General features: G+C 43.2%; 2 protein-coding genes across 18 annotated transcripts in view; one reads left to right on the top strand and one right to left on the bottom strand.

The window, feature by feature from the left end:
- The window catches only part of Ziz (dedicator of cytokinesis protein Ziz), a 30,062-nt gene that overhangs the window by 5,620 nt on the left and 2,556 nt on the right, over window positions 1-21,886 (top strand). For 7 of the 17 annotated variants that reach the window (XR_004304758.2, XR_011416802.1, XR_004304757.2 and 4 more), the window contains exons 2-10: window positions 154-195; window positions 10,633-10,749; window positions 11,839-12,359; window positions 12,412-12,715; window positions 12,778-14,232; window positions 14,338-14,673; window positions 14,897-16,372; window positions 16,736-18,337; window positions 18,403-18,549. Coding sequence is in view for 14 of the 17 variants with exons in the window: in XM_032438717.2 (XP_032294608.1) it covers window positions 154-195; window positions 10,633-10,749; window positions 11,839-12,359; window positions 12,412-12,715; window positions 12,778-14,232; window positions 14,338-14,673; window positions 14,897-16,372; window positions 16,736-18,337; window positions 18,403-18,549 (6,000 nt within the window). In the remaining 3 variants the exon portion in view is untranslated. The remainder of the gene's footprint in view (window positions 1-153; window positions 196-10,632; window positions 10,750-11,838; window positions 12,360-12,411; window positions 12,716-12,777; window positions 14,233-14,337; window positions 14,674-14,896; window positions 16,373-16,735; window positions 18,338-18,402; window positions 18,550-21,886) is intronic. The other 10 variants (XM_032438714.2, XM_015172988.3, XM_032438713.2 and 7 more) reach the window with 7 other exon arrangements.
- On the bottom strand, window positions 19,087-21,578 carry LOC6628359 (uncharacterized). Its single transcript, XM_032438718.2, has 3 exons — window positions 19,804-21,578; window positions 19,591-19,741; window positions 19,087-19,524 (listed from the first exon to the last, which is right to left on the bottom strand). Exons 1-3 carry the CDS (start codon window positions 21,339-21,341, stop codon window positions 19,459-19,461), a joined length of 1,755 nt encoding a protein of 584 aa, XP_032294609.1. The 5' UTR covers window positions 21,342-21,578; the 3' UTR covers window positions 19,087-19,458.

The raw sequence follows: 21,886 nt of genomic DNA, 5'->3' as shown, positions 1-21,886 counted from the left end.
CTTTGTACATTTTCATGTGTATATCCCAGGCTCATCTCGTTTGTATGAATACATATTGTTACTGAAACTATTTAATCATTGTTCAAGCAGTTGCTGCCATACTAACAGCTTGTACTGATCCAAGCCTATCGTTACTTTTCTCTATCATTTTAGATATACTGCCCTGGAAGCTATCAGCGCAGTCTCTCCATTTTGGTAAACCACATTAATATAACAATTGCCCATCCTTTAGCCCACATAAAACTCAACATAATAGATGCACTGAATTTGTATAGAAACTAACCACACGAAAGGTTGACCTGAATTTGTTGCACATGATGTCAAAGGTTTTATCGATTCTCTTGAGTACGACCTTCACTTGTCTAACTGAGAAGCACAACTCATCCAAGAGCTGAGTGCCTGAATGATTAATTCAGGCATGTCATGCATAATTTAAGTGTAATTTAATGTGCTTGTGATAATCTCAGCTCATAACTTTCAGGCACTTTCCATGCACACATAAGTCATGCGATTAATATTTACCTAACTTTCCATACTCGAAACCGTTTAAAGCCATATTCATGATGTTTTTGTATCTATGTAAATGCACAAGATGCAGCTTTATCTGAATTCATTTTGCCGCCCGCCTTTTAAGGCGAACCGACTGACAGTCGTGCTAATATTGACATTGAAAATGGTGTCTAGTGGAAAAACTCGAAACCCAAGACCGAACCCGAAGCCGAGACCCGTTCCTACGCTGAGAATGAGTCAAGGTTTTAGCTTTTCTATTTCTGTTTCTATTTTGATGGAAGAGGAAAAGTGAAAAAAGCTAATAACTGCAGGTGCAATCAGTTTTATGGTTTGTGAGTTTTCTTTTTGTTGACTCATGGCCATCGAATGCTCCATTTGGGCCGCAAATTGCCGTGGCGAGAGACCTTCACACAATTGATGCTAATCAAATAAATTGTTTATAATACACACTCTTACTATAGTTGCGAAATTTGCCGGAATTGACACAATTGTCGGCACCGGCAACCAAAAGTAAAAGGCAAACAAACAAAAATAAATAAATTAAATGTATTCCACATTTTATGTTTCTATAGCAAAAAAGTTGTGCGCGAAAAGCCAAGAAAAATGAACTTCTCACACATTGTTTTTTTTTTTTGCAGTTGTCTTGTTTAGATTTTGGGAATTTTTGTTCGCGCTTCCACACAAAGGAAAAAATATTCTACAAAAATAAAACAATATTTTTGCGGCTTTGTGTTGGCCGCCTCACTTGACCCACAATAAAAACTTTTCTGCGAATTCGACGCGCTGCGAATTTTTAAAAATTAATGGCATCTTAATTTATGATCTTGCCACGGATTTTCTGCACTGATAAATAATGCGAGGAACGATAAACAAACAATTCTCTAGATCTTATTTAAATTGTGTGCACCCACAAGTGAAAGAACAACAGCAGGCAGCGCGAAAGGTGTTAAAACCGAATGTTTAACTCGTGTCTGCAAAATGTAACTTTGTAAATATGTAAGAGAAACGCCAGATACGATCGAATGTACGATCAGGTGAAAGGTGTGACTATTGCAGCTGTTATATGCCTAATAATCGAAGAGTTGTTTGGGGCTTTTTAAAAGGCCCGTTTGCCGTGCTCTATTACAAATTAAAAATTTACAATGATGATTCTTTCTGCACAAGACTTGGACAGACAGAAATAGAGCAGCGCTTTTGGCGATACTTTTTCATAATATTTATAAAATAATAATCAATTTACAGACTTTATTTAGGTTTGAAAAAAATTGAACGAGTAAATAAATATAGTTTTCACTCAAAATATAAAGCACAAGTAATATACACAAACTCTTTTCTACATCTATGTTATTATTAAAGAATAATATCTTCTATAATTATCCACAATATTTTAGACGTCTTAAACTACCAGAATGTTAACCCTTATTTGTATAGATAATATATATGCATATATTGTTGAACTTAAAAATAATTAAAAATTTTGTTGTTGCTTACAAACTATTTGAAGGTTTTCCCAATAAGTCAAGTAATTTAATGGCACAATAATATATCTTAAGCAAAGATCTTGCTCTGATGAGTTTATTAAAAGTGCTTAAATTTTGTTTTAAGTAGGCTGCGTAATTCGTGTAATTGGGGCAGTAGGGCCTTCAACTTTCTATAAGAGCCCTAAAAACGCACACAGACAGAGATGATTCTGTGATAAATCAGACGAGTAAAGGTCGCTGACATGTCGCATTGTGAGTCGTGTGTCCACATACCCTTTGAAAGCATATGAGACAATAACAAAAATACAAAAAAACAGAATGCGAATGAAATCCACGACAAATCCAAACTCTGACTTCGGCACAGAGAGACAAAGCTTGAATTGTATGAAGCTCCATACGGAAGCGAGTTAACTATTTTTTGTTTTTTATTTTTCAGTTTTTTAGTTTAGCTTAGTAAGTGTGTCAACTCGAGACTCGAGACACACAACAAACGATGTCGATTCTAATGTGCCATACCGAATACTGAATATTTGCCAAACAACTTTGCAGATATATGCATATGTATATATAGATATTTGTGTACACAGGCTGGTGTACAAATTTCTATAGAAAATGCAAATAGTTTGTCTGACACACGCACCGACTAGTCGCACACCCTGCCCCTGGCCTATCCACCGCCTGTAAATGTGAATGACATTTGCACAAATATTGGCAATTGGGGAAAATGTTGACGGTAGTCGTAAAAATGATTGTTGCGCATCTGAGAAAATGCATTTCAATTTTACGATGCGACATTATTTCTCTGCACATGTTTTTTAATGATAGATGCGCAAATAGAGGGCTGTCCCAGGCAGTTGGTTGTGGGAGGGGGTTGTTAGTTTGCTTAGAGAGCCAGTAAACAAGTTAAATGAGAAAAAGTTAAATTGATGTTGGAGTTGCTGCTGTTGAGGGATGGTAGGGGAAGGTGGGTGGGAGGCTGCTGGTTGGAAGCTGGGCGACTGCAGCTTGTTTGCGTATTATGCAATAGAGTAAAGTGCAAGAGTAACAACAACAATTACGCTGAGAGACAGTTGTCAACAAGAAAATACAACTACAACTTCTGTCAACATAGTAAAACAAAAAAAAAGTCGCAGACGTTTGCAAATAACAAAAGTGCGAGATGCGCAAAGCGAAAGGGTAGTTGCCGTGGAGGAGGATGAGGGAGAGCTCTGTGTACAGAGGGCGATGGCACCTAAACAGTTTATAGATTGGTTTATGGGGCGTGGCTCTGTGTGTGTACGTGTGTAGATACAATTTACACATTGTTCATATGAAAGTTTAATAGAGGCAGTTCTTTAAGTTAGGCCAAGAAAAAACATTGTATTTGTGAATATGTGAATTCTGTAGTTATAGTGTCAGGATCTTTCCTTGCAATGTAAAATAAGAGAAGTTTCCCTTCCCTCTCTCTCTCTTTTTCTTAACTTGATTACAACGATCGCTCAGAGATTAGAACTTTCCTTGGAAATCTTCTCATAATATGTAATGTAAATGAACGAGCACAAACTAAGAGTTTCGACTTTGTTAACGCTCCGATCTTCAAGAATTTAAAATCATTCAATTATAATATTTGTGTCTACAAATGCTATATACTAAATCAGAACATTTTGCTGTTTGAGTTTCAACATACAACTCCGCCGATTAAATACTGAAACTTAACATTGTAGCAGATATTGCGAATTGAAATATAATTTGCAAACCGAAACCTGTAAAACCTGTTTAATTTATTAACAGTGAATGTGCTTATTCAGCCGTAAGTACAAGTACATCCATACTTAGATTGCAAGAAAATACTTACACGATTCGTCGTGTTCAATTGTGAGCATCAGAGAAAGCTATTCAAATATTTGTTACTCTTTACCTGCAATCGTACTATATCAAAAGAATTTAAACAAACGTGTAAAGTTGTATTGGATATAAAAACAATTACAAATGTTCCCATTTTCTGCACAAAGTGAACATTTAAACAGCTGCCTTTAAGGCCTTAAGTATCTAGTACTTCACAAATATTAACAGTTGAATACCTTCTAAGTAGCCTAATGAGAAAAGTCACCTGTCAGTCTCACCTTTCAAGGTCAAATGCTATACTTTACTCATTAACTTTGTACTTCCCGCCTGCCCAGCTTGGCAACTTTTGCTACTTATTTTTTATGCCCTGCGGCAGTTGCCCAACCGCTTTTGCTGACCAGCTAAAAGACAACAACTGATAGCAACAACAGCAATCCATTTAAGAGCTGCACTCAGAGACGGGGGGTCAGCCTTGAGGACAACTTCAAAGCGGGCAAAAATAAACAACGCATGGCAGAGCAAGTGCAGTGCAGAGGAAAACGCGCACAAAATGTGGAAAAAAGTTCCCACGCGACAAAAGTGCAAAAGCTAAGCGTATAAAAAAAAAGCAACTAAGACAACAATAATAGCACGTAAAGTTTTTCAATTCTTGGTCATGTGCAACAACAAAAATTAACTTTAAGAAACCAGTAGGAAAGCTCTAGTTAAGAAAACACGACTCGAAAATACCCTGTGTCCAAATCTGAAGTAGGTCAAAGCAAAAATAAGCTGCACACGACTGGAATCATTGTTTAGCACGGAAGTTACAAGTGCGGTACTTCTGGCCAATTGCCGGCAATATCGCTTTATTATCGCTTTCTTAACACCTAGGTGGAAAAGTGCCTCTTGCCAGTTGGCAAGATGCACACATTTTCGCACATTCTAGAGGGTATAGAAAAATAATAAAGCACATTTCAAAGCACTTGAAACCGTTTCAAAGAAAGTAAAAGAAAAGCAAACACAACGATATAAGAAAAAAAAAAAAAACATTTTTGGAGTAAAAAGCGTATATGACAAACATTGTTAAAAGAATATTGCAACGTCTTCAGTCCTCACTCGTAATTGCCCCCATCTACAATTTAATGAACGTTGTGCTTGGCGTCTGCTTGGGAAAGTTGACAGTTTCAGTGCAGGAAAATTGGGTGTGGATGTATGTGTGTGCGTGTGTGTTTAGACACACACAGGCACGTGTATAAATACAGAGATGTGGCTACTTTCTAAAAAGTACTTAGCACTTTCAATTGTATAAGCTCAGCCATAAATAGTTGTAAGACAACAGGCAAGAACCTGTCAGCGCCTGTCGACTATACTAATTATGGTCAAGACAGCAAAAGCCGCTTTTCCTTTGCAGAGTGTGAAATAAGCGTTAATTAAGCAGATGGCCAAAATTAAATGTCTCCCATTAATTGCTCAATTGTCGACAGTCGTTCGAGAGTTGAATAAACCTCTTAAGCTCCTGCAGCTTGAACTTTTCCGACTGCCGCAGACATAGACGTCGATGTCGACGTCGACACACCCACCCATAATCTGCTGAAGTTGCCATTTTGGTGGCCCCAAAAACAAGTTTTAAGAACCCAAATGCCGCTCAAGACTCTCAAGCTGATCTTTAAGTCTACACCAGGCTACAAAATATAGTTAAGTGCATGATCTTATAGATACTGTTTATAGAAATTGAACTTTTTATACAAATAGAGTTTTTATAAAACATTCGATTCTTAACCTTGTAAATCTGTTTGATATGATAGATTACCTATAAAATCACGTACAACATAAATGTGATTTTCCATCAATTTAGACTATTTGTATGCAAAAATATAATTATTTCGAAGATTCTTTGATTTATTAATATCAGAATTATTATTAAAAGCATTAATAGCTTAGGGTCAAATACGCTAACAGATCTGTTATTAGGAACATTTTGTTTCTTCTCAAAAATAATTTTAAAGTAAATATTTTTAAGCTAACAAGAATTAATCCTTAATCAATACGATTTGTCTGATTAAGATATTAGTACAGTATCTTGTTAGCTAGTGCCATCATAATAGCATATTATGCAATCAAATGAAAGTCTTGCGGCACTTTTACCCACTTGAGTATTGCGTCATGTGATGCGATTAGTGCATTATAATATGTGTGTATATAATGCCATGGTTATTGGCATTATACGAAATGATTTAAATGAGCTGCAGTTGCTCGACATCAGCGGATCGCATTGTGCGCAAATGGACAAATCGACAAAAAGCCGTCTAATGAATGCCTCGAAAATGTCGAACGTGTTTGGCGCTTAAATTGAGCGCCTAATGATAAACTTCCTGATTTGTGGAAGCGCGCATGTAAATTTACTAACAAATCATCAAGCAATTTGTATTGAGATATCAGACTTAAGACTGGGTGAAATTTTTTGCCAAGTTACAAAAGACTAAAAATCAATAGAATTGTTGAGCAGCTTAGAAAGTCCAAGCTTCGTCAAAGTTATGCGTGAGACATTCAAAGGCACAGCTGAAATTTGCCGCTTTTGATTACGATATCACATGGTCAACAACAGCACGGCAGCAACAAGTGGTCAAATTCCAGGGCAATATTTTTGCTGACTCGACGTCACATTTGAAATTACGGCCAAAGCTAAAGTCCACTTTAGACGTTTTCAGTTACACTTACATATCTGACGATTCGGAGTTGCGGGTTCATTGAACCAAAACCTGCCCTGATGATGACCAAAACGAAGCCGACGCGCCTTTTGCGGCCTTTTCCGTTGCTGCGTCACTTGGGAAACCGGCCCCAGTGACAGCCACATAAAAAATGAAACTTAACAAAAAAAAAAAAAAAATGTATATATACAAAAATAACCAAGTACACACGCAGACAAACCCAATCGCTTGATATGATGACATTGCTATGCAAAGCATTTTTTATCAGCGCAAAATTGCGCCCTTTTTACGGCTCAAGTTCACATGCAAATTCTCAGCTCTTGCTGGAAATATTTCTTTATATTTATATAAATAATTCTACAATAATATGAATGAGAACAGCTGCAGCAGGAAATGGCGCGTGCATTGCTTTCAAGAATTTGCACATTTACCCAGCGGATACAGCTAAAAAGCTATAGAAAAACATGTATGTACATATTTATGAGGAATAATAATATACATTCCTAATCAGCTAAAAGAACTTAGTCATGTTTGGTTTAGTCACACATTTCAAGATCTTTCTTGATGCAACTCAAAATGTTGAATACTTAGACTTCTGGATAATTATGCATATTTGCTTTTTATAGGATTTATGCTTTGGGTAATTAACCGTTTGCTCCATTTATCGCATCGACAAACCGCGCCAGTCAAATAATTTCAAAACTCAATGTCTGGTTAACATGACGACCAGTTAATTGTGGAATGGTAAAACAAAACTGAGCTTGTTTGTCAACACCGGTTAGTAATAATGACCTGATTTGCTTTTGTTGATGTGTTTTGCTTAAACTGAACATGTTTTTACCGCAAGTGTCGGCAAATAAATGTCCAAATAATTATCGCAAACTGAAAGAAACCTATTTATCTCTCTCTCTATAGATTGTCATAATATTACATACAAATTATATCAAACACAAGCACATGTAGTTTAATATTTTGTATACCCTCAGAAAAAATAGTAATCATACAATTTAATTGTTAAAAAATATTTACAAAAAATATTTATTAATATTATGCAACAGATAATCCATCAATACCATTGCTCATTTTTCAAACTAACCCCTATTAGTATATTTTATTAGATCTATAAAAAAATCTGAAAAACGAAAGGTCTTAAAGGGAAGCACTTAGTGGTTTTATAGTGGACCCATTCAATGAAAACTTTCGCATAAATAAAAACATTTGGTTTTTGTTTTTTGTAAACTATATGCTTTTTGTTTATATCGGGCAATATGGGAGAGCTGGACAACATTTGGTTGTTTCAGTGTGGGTCAAAAGTTCGCCAGACGCAGAAAACTAAATTTAGTCAAAACTTTTCCATAGACCCGTAATGCAAATCACTTTCGTGGGGATGGCTGAAGCAGACCACTTCAATGGTTTCCAATTCACTTCAAAGCGAAACAAAAAATAATACAATTTCCCTCCGCCCACATAATCGCCCGCTCTTTTGTGCTGCTCATTTAAGCGGCTCAAGATATTTTTATATGAAAAGGCGGCTGCATTGTTGCAATTTAAATTGATTGGCGGCTGCGGGAGTTGGGGAAAAGCAACCCAGAAATGGAGGGTTGCTCTACTACTCAAGTGACATTGTGGGGCTGCACTCATAGACATCGACATGGCCAGGGCTGGCAACTTGCTACGCTTGCCATATCAAAATCAAGGGGCGCCCCCCCTTCCGGCCCGGTCATTGCCATTACCATTACCATAGCCATCGAACATTAACCATAACCAGCGACAAGTAGCCCGCCGCATGCCACTTGGCTGCTGCTGCTGCTGCTGCTGCAATAGCATGGCCAGGCATACAAAATCATCACGTTTCGTGGTGGCGCCTCAAACCCAGCCCAAACGCTGATGATAGCGTTTGCTTTCTGTTGATGATAATGATGGTGATGATAATGATGCCTTCTGCTCAGGTTTCACGCCTTGCCAGGCAGCTGGACCAGTGACTGTTGCTGTTGTGGTTGGCCGTTGCGGTTTTTATTGCCTGCAAGTTTCTTATTTTACAACAAATTTGCGTGTTGGGCTGTGTATTTAGATCCACCGATAGATTGCGCCCATATTGACTGATATGAACAAGTTTCTTGGCTCGTTGGCATTTGAGCAACGCCCATGGCATTTTGCCATCCTCTGCTCAACTGTAGCTGTCTTCGACAAATTTCTCTGAGAAATCTTCCAGGACAGTTTTCGTAAATTAACGTACAAGAAATAATGCTTGAGCTACATGCAAGTAAAGTTGTTATTATACTACTTCGTGATAAATAAATAGATAAATTGTACATTTCATATACAAATGTTGTTCGTCTATAAGGTGTGCTAACTACTTATATTAACCGTCTAGTTAATAATAATAACAAGTAAGAGGTGCTAGTCGGGAGCTCCCGACTAGGGCATACCCTGAACCCTCTTCTTCCAACATCAAATGCATATATATATTCTATTTTAGAAGCTATATGTCAAGTTTGGCGACTCTATCAATAAATTAATTGGTAGGCCAATCTGTACCTAGTACCCCTAAATCAAATACACCCATGCTTCTGCATGTTTAATTACAGGGTATATACGATATTTAGTCGCGGGCAATCTGTTGTTCAACTTGTGCGTTTAAGTTTGGCTGCCCAATTGATTTGGTAATTGCTTTGCGTAACGCGCGATGCACTTGTCGCCGCCGCTGGCTCAGGCATTTGCGAGGGGGCTTAATTACGCAAGTGACGACGTGGCCGAAGACAATTTGCATGCAGTGTGTGTACAAGAAGATAAGGAGAGGGGCAAGTGTTCGAGTGAAGGAGAGAGCAGATGCGACTTGAGCCTATGAAGTAAATGCTTTCCACATGTGACAGGCAATCAGCGCGACCAGGCGACAAGTGCATTGACATTGAGACGTACAGGCTGCGCTGCCTATAAGCAACACGATCCAATGGGCTGGCTTATAGGCTTGTCGCCAGCTAAAGTTCGCCAATAAACGAGTTGTTAAAAATGCGAAATTAAAAGCACAAAATGAATTTTATCATATGCAAATTTTTAAAATTTATGCTAGCTTCATAAAGCTGTTAATAGCTAAAAGTCTGGCATTTAGTTTTTGTTAATTTTGAATTGTATAAAATTTAAATACTTTTTGCTGATTTCACTAAACTCTGGCCATAAATTTGGTTTACTACTGGGAACAAAAATAGATAACGATTTCTTTCCTATTGAATATTTTCGTCTTATGAATAACACAATAAAAACATGCATTCGTATGACTTAATAATAAAACTTAGTTTCACTCATAGCAAAAGCTATCTTCTGACCTAAGACAATCGCTATTAGGTATATGGCCTGTGCGCAGTCCAACCCCTTTTAATGTTTGCTACAACCTTTGACAAACCTTTCCTTATTGTTGCACATCTACGCAGTTATCACAGGTTGCTCCCATTACCCTCATTAAATGAAAAACGAGCCAAGCCCAGGCTCAGGGTTCACGTAAAATGAGAAGCGACACCGGAAATGACACTTTAACCTTTCAGCCTGGCGCCATGTCATAAAGGGTTGGGTCACTTAATATCCCCTGCTGCCTGCCCACTTGTCCACCGTCTGAAGGCGCACCTTCATGGTGTCATCGTGGCCACAATCTAAAACTCAAGAGCGCAAAAAAAAATCTGTTCAATTAGCTGCGGGGCATTGCAAAATGGCAAATGCCTGAACAAAATAGATTTGTTTATGCCAATGGCTCAGCCCACGCCGACATCGATGGAACATGGAACAAACACATCATGAGAAGTTGCACCCGCGGCCAGACACAACAATATCAAACAGTGGACGGCAAACGGAGACGTCGACATCCGCTGTGTAATGCGGTCAAGGTCTAAACATTTCATGTGTGGGGGCGAGGGGGTTGACTTTAGGAAAAGTATCCAAAAATTTATGCCGTGCCCAAATTCAATAAGCTCGTCGGGCGCTGCATGAAACTGGAAATGGAAATGGGGCTGGGGTATGGACATGGGTATTTGGTTATTGGGGGAGAAATGTATTTATAAACGCGCTTTTGCTTTTACAAGTGGCACACATAAATTAGCAAATATCTAACCAAAATATCGTCTCACCCTCTCTACTTGCAGAGCAAGCCACTCGTCGTGGAGCCGGTCGACTTTGAAGCCTTTATAGCCAAAAATAAAACACTCATACAAAATGATCCGCAGCGGGAGCTGCTTATCTATCCAGCGGACGATGTCTCGGTAAGTTTCGTGGTAAAAAGCCTAAAAGCCAGAACAAATAATTTATTCATTTCAATTGCTATTCATAAAACTCTTACTCTCAATCGACCCGGAATCAAATGCGGCGTCATAAATCACAGAGTAGCACAACTGAGCTGTATAATACTCACATATGTGCATTATGGCGGTATAGCTTCTCTTTTTCAGGAAAGAGCATTAGGTAGAACTCAAACATTTACATTATTATTTTCATTCCTGATTAGAAAAAGGTTGCAATATTAAGAAAGTGTGCTCATTATTGTAATTAATACAGCTTACTTAAAGCAGAATAACATAGCCGAAGGCCATATAAGCATATAGGCAAATAGGTCAGGCTTATATATTTATACTCTACATGCTGTAATATTATCACAATACCCATTGAACATGGGTAAACAAGGGATTATTCATTTTGTGCATATCTGTGTAACAGTAGAAGAAGGAGGTAGAAGGAGGCCCCATTAAGTATAAATTATTTAACATTAAATTTCCAATAATGTGGCGCACTTAGAAGAAACAACTAAATCTGTGTACAATGATCTATCTATAAATAGGACTTCCTTTTTTGTTTTTTAAGAATTTAAGGCGTAGAGGGGATTATGCAGTCGGGCACGATCGACTACATTGCTCTTACGTATTTTGTCTTGATATGAGTAATGCAAGAAGGCGACATCTCCGACAATATAAAGTATATATATTATATTTACTTTTCAATATGCAATATTGACAAATGAAAGCTTCTTTATTCTACGCACACATCGACAAAAATCGTAAGCTAATATTCTAAAAGGGTATTAAATATTCGACGTGCCGAAGATAGTGCGTTTTCTTGTTTAGAATAAAAATTGTTTTGCATTTGTTATGACGTATAATATGGTAATGCGATATTTCCATTTGCGACTTAATTACTATAAACCAATTCTGCTTTGATATTAATAGACTAGTTTTGTTTGTTTCTGATGGGGAATAGGTTAGACTGGTGTCAAGGTTACCTTGACAAGGTCTTCTTTATTACCTGACAGTTTTTGTGATGTATTCATTTATTGCAACTGAGTGACACATTTATTGCAGGAGATTGTCATGCCGCGTAAGCAGCGCACAAATGTCAAATCGGTGGCGGATCGCTTTGAGCCACCCAATGAGGCAATCGTGTGTCCACTGCATGGCTCCGTGGTGCTGGGCAGCAATGGTCACAGTCAGGTGAGCCGGCAGAGCAGCCTGCAGTCGAATGGCAGTCTCCATAATGGGCACAGCAGCAATACCAGCCTGTCCAACGGCAATGGTCAATTGTCGCGCAAGAGTTCGCAGTGTTCCAATGGCTCGGCGAGTCGAAAGACATCGCAGGAGTCCTCTTATGAATCGGCGTTGTCCTCCAGCACATTGCGTTCGCATTTGGCACAGCCCGAGGAGGTAGATGAATATGCGGAGGAGGAGACAGCAGCTGGCGAGGATGCAACAGACGCAACTACGCTGGGTACGCGTGCCGAGTGCACGCGCTTCACACGCCAAGCGCTGTACACGTATCGTGCCAAGAATCATCTTATCCACTACAAATACAGTGCGTATGGTGGCAACTGTCACGATCTGCCCAGGTGAGTGTCTTTGTAATTTAATGGAATTTCCCTGCTGACGTTATGTCCATAGCACATCACCCGCCGAGGAATTGCTGGAGGAGCTGTACGAAATCGATGCCGATCAGGATCGCATTGATGAGCAAATGACGCGCTCCCAGGCGGATACGATTACCAAGCAGGGTTATCTGTTGAAGGGGCCCGATTCGGCCTCGGATCGCATGTTCGCCAACATTGGCAACAAGTCTTTTAAGCGTCGCTATTGCTATCTGCGCCAGGAGATCGATGGCACCTACATGCTCGAATTGCACAAGGATGAGAAACAGGGCGAGGCCAAGGCCACCATTGTCATGGATTTTTGCACGGAAGTAGTGCAGGTGAGTTCCATATATCAACTCCAGTCAAACTGATCTCAACTAATACAAATTTTTCTGCACAGAATCCCAAACGTGGTCGCTTCTGTTTTGAGCTGCGCATGACAGCTGGCCACAAATCCTTTACCCTGGCCGCTGAGAACGAGCAGGACTTTAAGGATTGGCTAACCAAACTGTCCTCAGTGCTGGCACAGAACAAGGCGCAGGAAGAGAAGCGCAATGCATCGCTGGAACGTCAGCCGGCTGCCAATGCGACGCCCACGCCGCAGCTGCAGCCGCCGGCCATGGAGCCGCCCACGTTTGGTACACTCAAAGGCCTGGATCAGTCACTTCATCCACAGCTGATGAAATACGGACGCGAGACGGATCACTCTATTGCGCAGGCGCGTCGCGAGCAGCGTCGCCGCCTCTTCGCCTGCTATCAGAGCCACGGCAAGGCTGTGACCAATGACAATGTGGAGCAATATCGCGAACACTTTGGCACACGCGTCCTGCTCACCTGTCAATCCTTGCGCTTTCGACTACAGTGCCAGCCAGTTGATTTGGCGGATGGTGCAGGCGGTGAACAGTTGTGTCAGGTGGAGCCCTACATTACAAGTTTAGCGCTGTACGATGCGAAGGCCGGGCGCAAACTTAGCGAGAGCTTCTACTTCAACATCAACGAGCCGGCGGCAGCTCAGATGCTGCCCAACACCCCAGTGCCCGCCTCTGTGGCGGGCTGTGGCATACCCAGGCGCGCGGAGAGCGATGAGCGCAATGCTGCCCAGGCGCCACATTCACTATTTGATGGCGTCTCCTCAGAGCTGTTGCGCTGTCCGCGCCAGCAGTTCCAGCAGCTGCGCCAGTGCATGTTGTCGGTGAGTGCGCCGCATGCGGACATCTATCTGGTGCTGCGCATCGAGAAAGTGCTGCAGAGCAGCATTGCACAGGCGGCCGAGCCGTATCTAAAGGCCGCACGTGATGCCAAGTTGGGACAGAAGGTGCACAAGGCGGCCAAGAGCTGTGCCCAGCACATTGGACACTATCGCCAGCCATTTGCGTGGGCCGCCCGACCTCTGTTCAAGGCCTACAGCCATGAACTGGACGTAGAGTCGCAGTGCATATTCGAGTTTAATACCATCTATCGTCAGGAGCTGGCCAAGCTGCGTGATGAGGAGCTGCTCAAGCTGCTGGCCGACTATCGCAAGCCAGAGAAGCTTAGCAAGTTGAACATCATACCGGGCTATATGAGGCTGCAGGTGCAGCTGCTGGACCAGACGGCCCCGTGCGGCTTGAGTAAATCCCTGGCGCCTTTGTCCACTTTCAGTGCCTCCGCCAAGCAGCCGCTCACCTTGGAACTCTCAGAGTTTCAGAGCCAAACTGAGCGCGATGCGTATCCCTATACTAATTTCTGTAATCATCTTTATGTGTATCCCCTGAGCCTGCAGTTCGATAGCCAAAAGTTGTTCTCACGGGCTCGGAACATTACGGTCGTCGTTGAGCTAAGAGATGGCGATGGCGAGTACAGTAAACCCCTGAAGGTAATCTAATCTTTACTAATACTACATTATCAGAAATAAAATAGTGCTCCTCTTCTAAACTTTCCTTTACAAGCTTTTGCTAATACCATTTTCTCTGGCTTGCAGTGCATCTATGGTCGTCCAGGTCAGGATTTGTTGGTCTCGCAGATTGCCTGCCCGGTGCTGCATCATAATGTGACGCCCACTTGGTACGAGGAAATTAAACTGCGCCTGCCGCTGGGCCTCTTTCCGGAGCATCACTTGCTCTTCTCCTTCTATCACGTGTCGTGTAATCTGAGCAAGAAACGTGATGCACATGCATCGTTCGAGACGCCCATTGGCTATGCCTGGCTACCATTGCTGCAGAAGAATCGCATCTGCTTGGAGGAGCAGATGTTGCCCGTAGCTGCAACGTTGCCCGTGGGCTATCTGTCGATCCAGCCGCTGGGCTGGGGCAAGGGGGTAAGTTTTTGCTGCTGCTGTTGTCGCTGCCTGCTGCCAATCATCGACTCATGCAACGTTTTGTGTTTTTTTGATCCATATCCATACCTTGCTGCTTGCCTAACCGAAAACCCGCTCTCTGTGTTCTCTTTTCCACACATTCTCTTTATGCACCGCATCCGCCAAACGCATCCGTCACTCCATCCCTTCCCATGGCCGCCTACAAACCCTTTCAATTTCTCAGCAGAACTGCGGCCCGGACATTCAATGGATCGACAATCAGCGTGCTCTCTATAGCGTTGGCCTGCGTCTGGACTCCACGGTGCTAACGTCGGATCAGCATCTGCATAACTTTTTCGCCCACTGCGAACGGCTGCTGGAGGGCGGCAAGACTGGCGCCCTGCCCGCCGAGACGGAGACATGCAAAATCCTGAAGGCGGCGCATGCCATCGACATGCGTTCCCTGATCAACTTTCTGCCCACGCTGCTCAACGAGTTGTTCACGCTGCTGGTGCACACCCAGTCCGAGGAGATTGGCCTGAATGTCATCCGACTGCTGACGAACATCATTCATCAGATCAGCGATGAGGCGAAGCGCACAGAGCTGTTGGCCGCCTATGTCAAATACGTGTTCCATGCTCCTTACTACAGTCAGCAGACGGCACGATTGCGCACGGTTCACGGCGAACTGTGCCGCCATCTGCCCTACCTGCTCAATCCCAACAACACGGACTTTCTCATAGTGAACAAGTTCATGCGCTACTCCGCGATATTCTTCGATCTGATTGTGAAGAGCATGGCTCAGCACCTGTTGGCCACGGGTCGCATACGCATGCTGCGCAACGAACGCTTTCCCAAGGAGTATGCGGATCGTGTTGAGCAATTGATCAAGGCGCTGGTGCCGTATATAACCACCCGCTACGAGGATCTCGGCGAAGAAACGCAGCTGCTGAACCGTTCGCTGGCGCGTTTTGTACGTCAATGTCTCAGCTACATGGATCGTGGATTTGTGTTCAAGCTGATTCGCTTCTACATGGAGCAGTTTGCGCCTGGCAATCCGCGCGTGCTGCACGAGTATAAGTTCAATTTTCTGCAAGAGATTTGCCAGCACGAGCACTATGTGCCGCTCAATCTGCCGTTTGTGCTGAACCCCAAGAATCGGCCGCCGGAGCTGTTGCAGCATTTCACGCTCTCGGAGCAGTTTTGTCGCCAGCATTTCCTCTCCGGTCTGCTGCTGCAGGAGCTGAAGAGCAGCCTGAACGAGATCGGTCATGTGCGTCGCCATGCGCTGTCCATCTTCAAGGATCTGCTAGCCAAGCATGAGCTGGATGCACGCTATCAGCAGCGCGGCCAACTGTGCCGCATCGCGCTTCTGTATGTGCCCTGGCTGGGCATTGTCATGGACAACCTGCATCGCATCGATGATCTCTCCGACTCCGGCGGCTGCACGCCCAACGGGCATGTCTATGCGGACTCCGCGTCCTATACGAAGCGTCTCAGCTGTTCCAGCAGCTATGTTTTCAGCAAGGACTCGTCAACCTTTAGCTCGCTGACCTCGACGCCCAGATCTAAAAACCGGCTCACCCTTCACACCGATCAGGCGAGTCCCTGTCGCACCTCCATGCACATTAAGGATCATAACTACTTGGCTGCGATTGCTGGCACAGCCATTGGCAATGGCATCTCCAATCTGTCGCTCAACTCGAATTCCGATTCTGGCGTAAGTAACATCTTTATTTATTTTTGGCGCAATTGGCTCCTAAGTGGAAAAAAATGCTCATGTTTGTAGTTTAAGTAAGGCAATCACGCTCTAATGTCTAGAAAAGTCGCAGAAAGAGATTATTGTAATCACTATCCTAAACTCCTTGTTCAAAAGTTCACTGAGAGCCTGTGTAGCAGGCCAAAAAACATCCAGGGTTGAGCTGATTCTACTATTCTTTGTCTCTTAGGTTAATACGATCTCTCACCGAAGACATAAAATAGTTTTTAGTGCACTTTTGATTTGATTGCTTCACATTATGTGAACACAAGCCCCTTATTTCAGAGAACGATTGACCTAAATTTTCATTTTCCTTCGCACTAGCACTCGCAGGACACGACAACAATTGGAGCTTACACGAATGGCGAAACGGATGTGGCGTTGCGAAATGGCCACAATCGGTCGGTGAGCGTGACGCATGCACAAGTCCTGGCACGCTGCGATAAGTTCAGTGCGGCGGAGAGCAAGGACCTGCTGCTTGGCTTCCTGTTCATTGTGAAGCATCTGTCGCAGGATCAAATGGTCGCCTGGTGGCAGAACTGCAACGAGACGGAGACACTGCAGTTCCTGTCAATTTTGGATCTGTGCCTGCTGCAGTTCCGCTATGTGGGTAAGAAGAATGTTGTGCTAGCCAGTGATGCACGCCTCCAGAGGCCTACCAAGGCACACACACTGCCCGCACGCAGCACACCGCCTGTGCTGGAGAACGGCAGCCAAGAACCAAACACTGGCACTCTCACCCAGACGCGAGAGCATCTGCTGGAGGATATGGACCTGTCGGCCAGATCCCAGCAGGCGCTTTACGAGTCCAATCTAGCCACGGAGGTGGGCATGATAATACTGGACTGCCTGGGACTCTATGTGCTGCAGTTCCGACAGCTGCTGGCGGAGAGTCTTGTGCTGCCCAAGCTGGCGCGTGTCTATTTGCGCTTCCTGCAGCTGGGCCAGTCGGAGCGTCTGTCCAAGCACGTGTTCGCCGCCCTGCGCGCCTTCATCAACAACTATTCGATGGCCCTGTTCAAGGGCAATGCCATGCTCTGTGGCCAGATGGTCTATGAGCTGCTCAAGGCCTGCGACAGCCGGCTGGTGGACATACGCCATGAATCCTGCGCCGTTCTGTATCTACTGATGCGCAGCAACTTTGAGTTTAGCGGCCGCAAGGCACTCACCCGCGTCCATCTGCAGGTCATCATCTCGGTGTCGCAGATGATTGGCAATGTGATTGGCCTGAACAATGCCCGTTTCCAGGAGAGCTTGTCTATTATCAACAGCTATGCCAACAGCGACAAGGCCATGAAGGGCACGGGCTTTCCCCTGGAAGTCAAGGATCTGACGCGACGCGTGCGCACAGTGCTGATGGCGACGGCGCAAATGCAGGCCCATCACATGGACCCGGAACGGCTGCTCGAACTGCAATACTCGCTGGCCAACTCGTATGCCTCGACACCGGAGCTGCGACACACTTGGCTGGTGACCATGGCGCGCAATCACGAGCAGAATGGCAATCTCTCGGAGGCCGCCTGCTGTCATCTCCATATTGCGGCGCTCATGTGCGAATATCTGCGCCTGCGCGGCGGCTGCACGCTCAGCTGGTCGTCAACAGCATTTGGCAAGATATCGCGCAACATTCCACTGGACGAGCAGGGCCTGAAGCTGGATGCGGGCGCCCAGGACTCACAGTACACAGAGCAAATGCTGCTGGAGCAGCTCAAGCAATGTGCCGACTTCCTCGATCGTGCCGAGCGTTTCGAGTGCCTCGGCGAACTCTACAAGCTCATCCTGCCCATCTACGAGCGTGCGCGCAACTTTATTGAACTGGCCCAAAGCTATGAGCATCTCACCCAGGCCTACAATAAAATTGTCGAGGTGAATCGTTCCGGCAAGCGCATGTTGGGCCGCTTCTATCGGGTTGTCTTCTATGGCATGGTAAGTGGACGTCATCCAAAGGACCAGTTAAAAGCCTTTAACCTATTTAAATAATATGTTTTCAGATGTACTTTGAGGAGGATCACGCCATTGAGTTTGTGTACAAGGAGCCAAAGTTGACATCGCTTAGCGAAATCTCGGATCGTTTGGCCAAACAATATAAGGAAAAGTTTGGTGCCGATGTCGTCAAACTCATCATGGATTCATCGCCGGTATGTAGGAATTCAAAATTATTTAAATCTCTATAATTATTGACAACCGGATTCGAAGTGTTGTTTAAAGATGTTGTTCTTGACTTGGTTTAAAATATTTAACTACGTTCAGGCATATTTTTTGTGTACTAGAAAAGATCCATTAAGTAAGATATTTTTGATCAGCATTTGCATTCAGGATTGGCGATATTGGAATTGTCGTTTTTCTCAAGAAATTTAATACGGTTTTAGAGAACGGAAATCACCCAATACATTTTTGTTGAACTTGAATTTGACATGATACATATTTCCACCTATGGAAATCTATAAAAGCTGTAAGTTTAAATGAAAAAAACAATTTTTTACTCAAGTTCCGCCAATGGAAATGGAACTTCCTTTACATCTTGGGGTTGGGCTTACTTTAGATTCGTTTAGTTACTTTTGTTTATAATATAATAATTAATTTCCGGAATTCTTGATTTTTAAATGAAAGATCAAAAAGTTAAATAGAAGGATCCTGGTTTAAATGCCAGGCCAACAAAATAATATAATATTGAATACAATATAAAATATAGGCTTCATTTGCTACATATTTATTGGGCTTACAGAAATAAAAAACGAAAATTTGATTTTTTATAACAACACAATCATTGCCTGTTGAATGCTTAACAATCTTATTGAATTCGCAGCTTAAGCTCAGCTAAGTAAAAAATATATAGTGGGTGCTTGATATATACATATAAATGAATATATATATGTATATATAGGGAGAGAACTAGTTCGGCAGGACTAACAAACTAACTGGTTGATAGAAATTAAGCTGCTTCTGCAGATTCGCAACATATTTGATAAGTAGAAGAAGAAGACTGTTATGCCAGTGACATATGCTGTTAAAAACAACACAATTATGTAACAATTTTTACGACTAGCTCATTTGAACAGATACTCATTGAACTGGACATCGGTATCGTTGTCACCTCGCATCAGGTTCAGACGCTGAAATGGGATTTTAATATTCATATAGATGTATTAATTTGGGAGTATATGCGACGATGCACTTACGCGCTTCACCTCGGACTGTCGCATTTGGGATGCATGGGTGCTACGTGGCGCCACAATTCGCTGAGCTCCTCCTGCAGGACTATGCTTGGTGCCCTGGCCTGACCCTATGCCGGCTGCGCGGCTCAAGGTAGCTGCCTTATTTAACTTGTTACTGAAAGACGACAGACAGTTTATTAACGTGGCAATACGCACAGCTGCATCATTGAGACTTACACATGGACCTGGTCTAGCTGCTGCTTGGGCATGACGATGTGTGAACGCGGCTCCTGCTTGTAGTTTGAGCTTGGCTTGGCTATTTGACTGGCCGTCACCTCGGGCAAGTTGCCCGCATTACCAGTTTTTGGCTGCATTGTGCACTGATATGCACGCTTGATCCTATTGCCGTTTAGATGGCCACGCTCCGGCGACTTCTTAGCCGCCGATCCTATGGCACTTCCTGCTGAATTAACTATTGCTACGGCATTTGTTGCTGCTGCTGATGCTGCTGTTACTGTTGTTGATGTAGCGCTTACTGATGGTGTTGCTGCTGATGTTGGTGTTGTTGCTGTTGCTACTGCTGCTGGTGAACTGTAGCGCCATCGCTGTATTTTGCTCTCCTTCTCCTTGTGGGTGCCGGTTTTGCGCGGCCCTGGCCCCGGCGAACTGGTCCATTTTACCTGATTCACCTTGTACAGCTTTGGATAGACTGTGGACACAGGAGCTGTGGTTGTTGACATAGCTGGTGTTGGCGCATCCAGCCCATAATCTTCTTTCAGCGATAGCTGCTCTTGGTGCACCTTTTGATGATCTCCCTGATCGTTCGCGTGCACATCGGTGGCACTCGGAGCCGAGTATCCATAAACCTTCATTGTCGTTAATTCCGGGATATACGGATCCCATTCCAAAGTGGACAGCTCATCTTCATTAAATGGCACTTCACTGTCGTCAAGTTCCTCATTATTGATCTCGTTAATCGCCAGCGGAGTAGTTTCTGTGGACTCAAAATCCAACGCCTGGCCGCCGTTTGTGCTTAGGCCCAGTTTCTGGCAGAGCTGTTTAAATGCGTCCTGATAGCGTGCGCCGGCATCCTCATTAATCAACTTCTCGAACGCCTTAATGTCCTCGATCTGACGGTCTATCTCCAGTTCGGTGAAGCTGCGCTTTTTCGGCAAGGCCGTGCACTTGGGACATATCGACGGCAACTTGTCGCTCTTGTCGTTCAGAACGTTGCCCATGCGACTCAGGAACTGTGCAGCCAGGGAATGGCCAGGTCGATTGCTTTGCTCTGCAACATCACCGACCTCCAGGCGAAAAGCGGCCGAATTACAAAGATGCTTATTCAACGTTTGTCGCTTGCCGCTGTCCAGCGCCATGAATTGCACATTGATGCCCTGTCCATTGGGTGCCAGAGTGAATCGAATTTGTGTTAGCGGCAAGTTCTGGTTACCCAGCTGATTCATCAGATTATAAAGCTGGCGCTGGATGCGGTTCAGTGTATTTTCCACCAGAGTTGTTGAAGAACTGGCCGATGGCTTTTGTTCCTGCCGCTGATACTGATGTGGCTCCTCATCATCGTCAGCATCGCTGCTCTTCATGTAGGATGGCACAAACTCAGCCGCATTGGGATTCAGTGAAGAGTCGCTCAGGCTCCGGCTGTTGCTCTGCATGCAAATGTTGCTGTTGCTATTGCTGTTGCTGTCCTCGCTGCCCGCCTGCAGAGACTGGATAAAGTCCTTTATGAACTGTTGGTGCATCTCATTGCCAATGTCCATGTTAACCGCTAACTGCTTGACTGATGGCTATACTAAAATGTTAACTCTAAATGTAATTTGGTACTGGTGCACTCCGTTGGGTTACAAACAATTTACTATTTGTACGGTGCTATTTAGTTATAACAAGGGTATTTTAGTGATATATACATTTGAAACGATTGAATATATAGTGATGCTGAAGTAAGCCGAAACACAAATGCTGCTATGATGCCCAAACGCCATCTGTAGCTCCAACATTCCAAGCAACTATGATCGAGACTGTTCAATTCGTTTCCATTTCGTCTAGGAATTAACTTTCGAGTAGTACTTCGTTGCGTACTATTCGAGTCATTTTTAATTCCAATGCCGTACTACTGTTTAACAATGCTAATATAATTTTCAGAAGCATCTTTTTATTCGTATAATTAAATTACGTAAGAAAATCTCGTCTGGAGAAACATTAACTAGGAAATACTCAAATTTATTTTATTAAAAATCTGTATAACATATATTATTTACTATTAATTTATAGTACATGCAAAACACTTTCTGTTTTCTTGCAAGTT

Source organism: Drosophila virilis, chromosome 4 (genome assembly GCF_030788295.1).
Source record: "Drosophila virilis strain 15010-1051.87 chromosome 4, Dvir_AGI_RSII-ME, whole genome shotgun sequence".
Classification (NCBI taxonomy): domain Eukaryota; kingdom Metazoa; phylum Arthropoda; class Insecta; order Diptera; family Drosophilidae; genus Drosophila; species Drosophila virilis.
Note: the sequence above shows the minus strand (reverse complement) of the source record. Positions and strands in the feature narration are given on the sequence as shown.

Bases quoted from the DNA above. Each gene is read 5' to 3' on its own strand.
- LOC6628359 (XM_032438718.2), bottom strand. From the start codon at position 21,341: ATGGACATTGGCAATGAGATGCACCAACAGTTCATAAAGGACTTTATC. The intron at 19,742-19,803 runs GTAAGTCTCAAT...GTCGTCTTTCAG, and splicing joins CAGCTAGACCAGGTCCATGT to TAACAAGTTAAATAAGGCAG. The intron at 19,525-19,590 runs GTAAGTGCATCG...ATCCCATTTCAG, and splicing joins GACAGTCCGAGGTGAAGCGC to CGTCTGAACCTGATGCGAGG.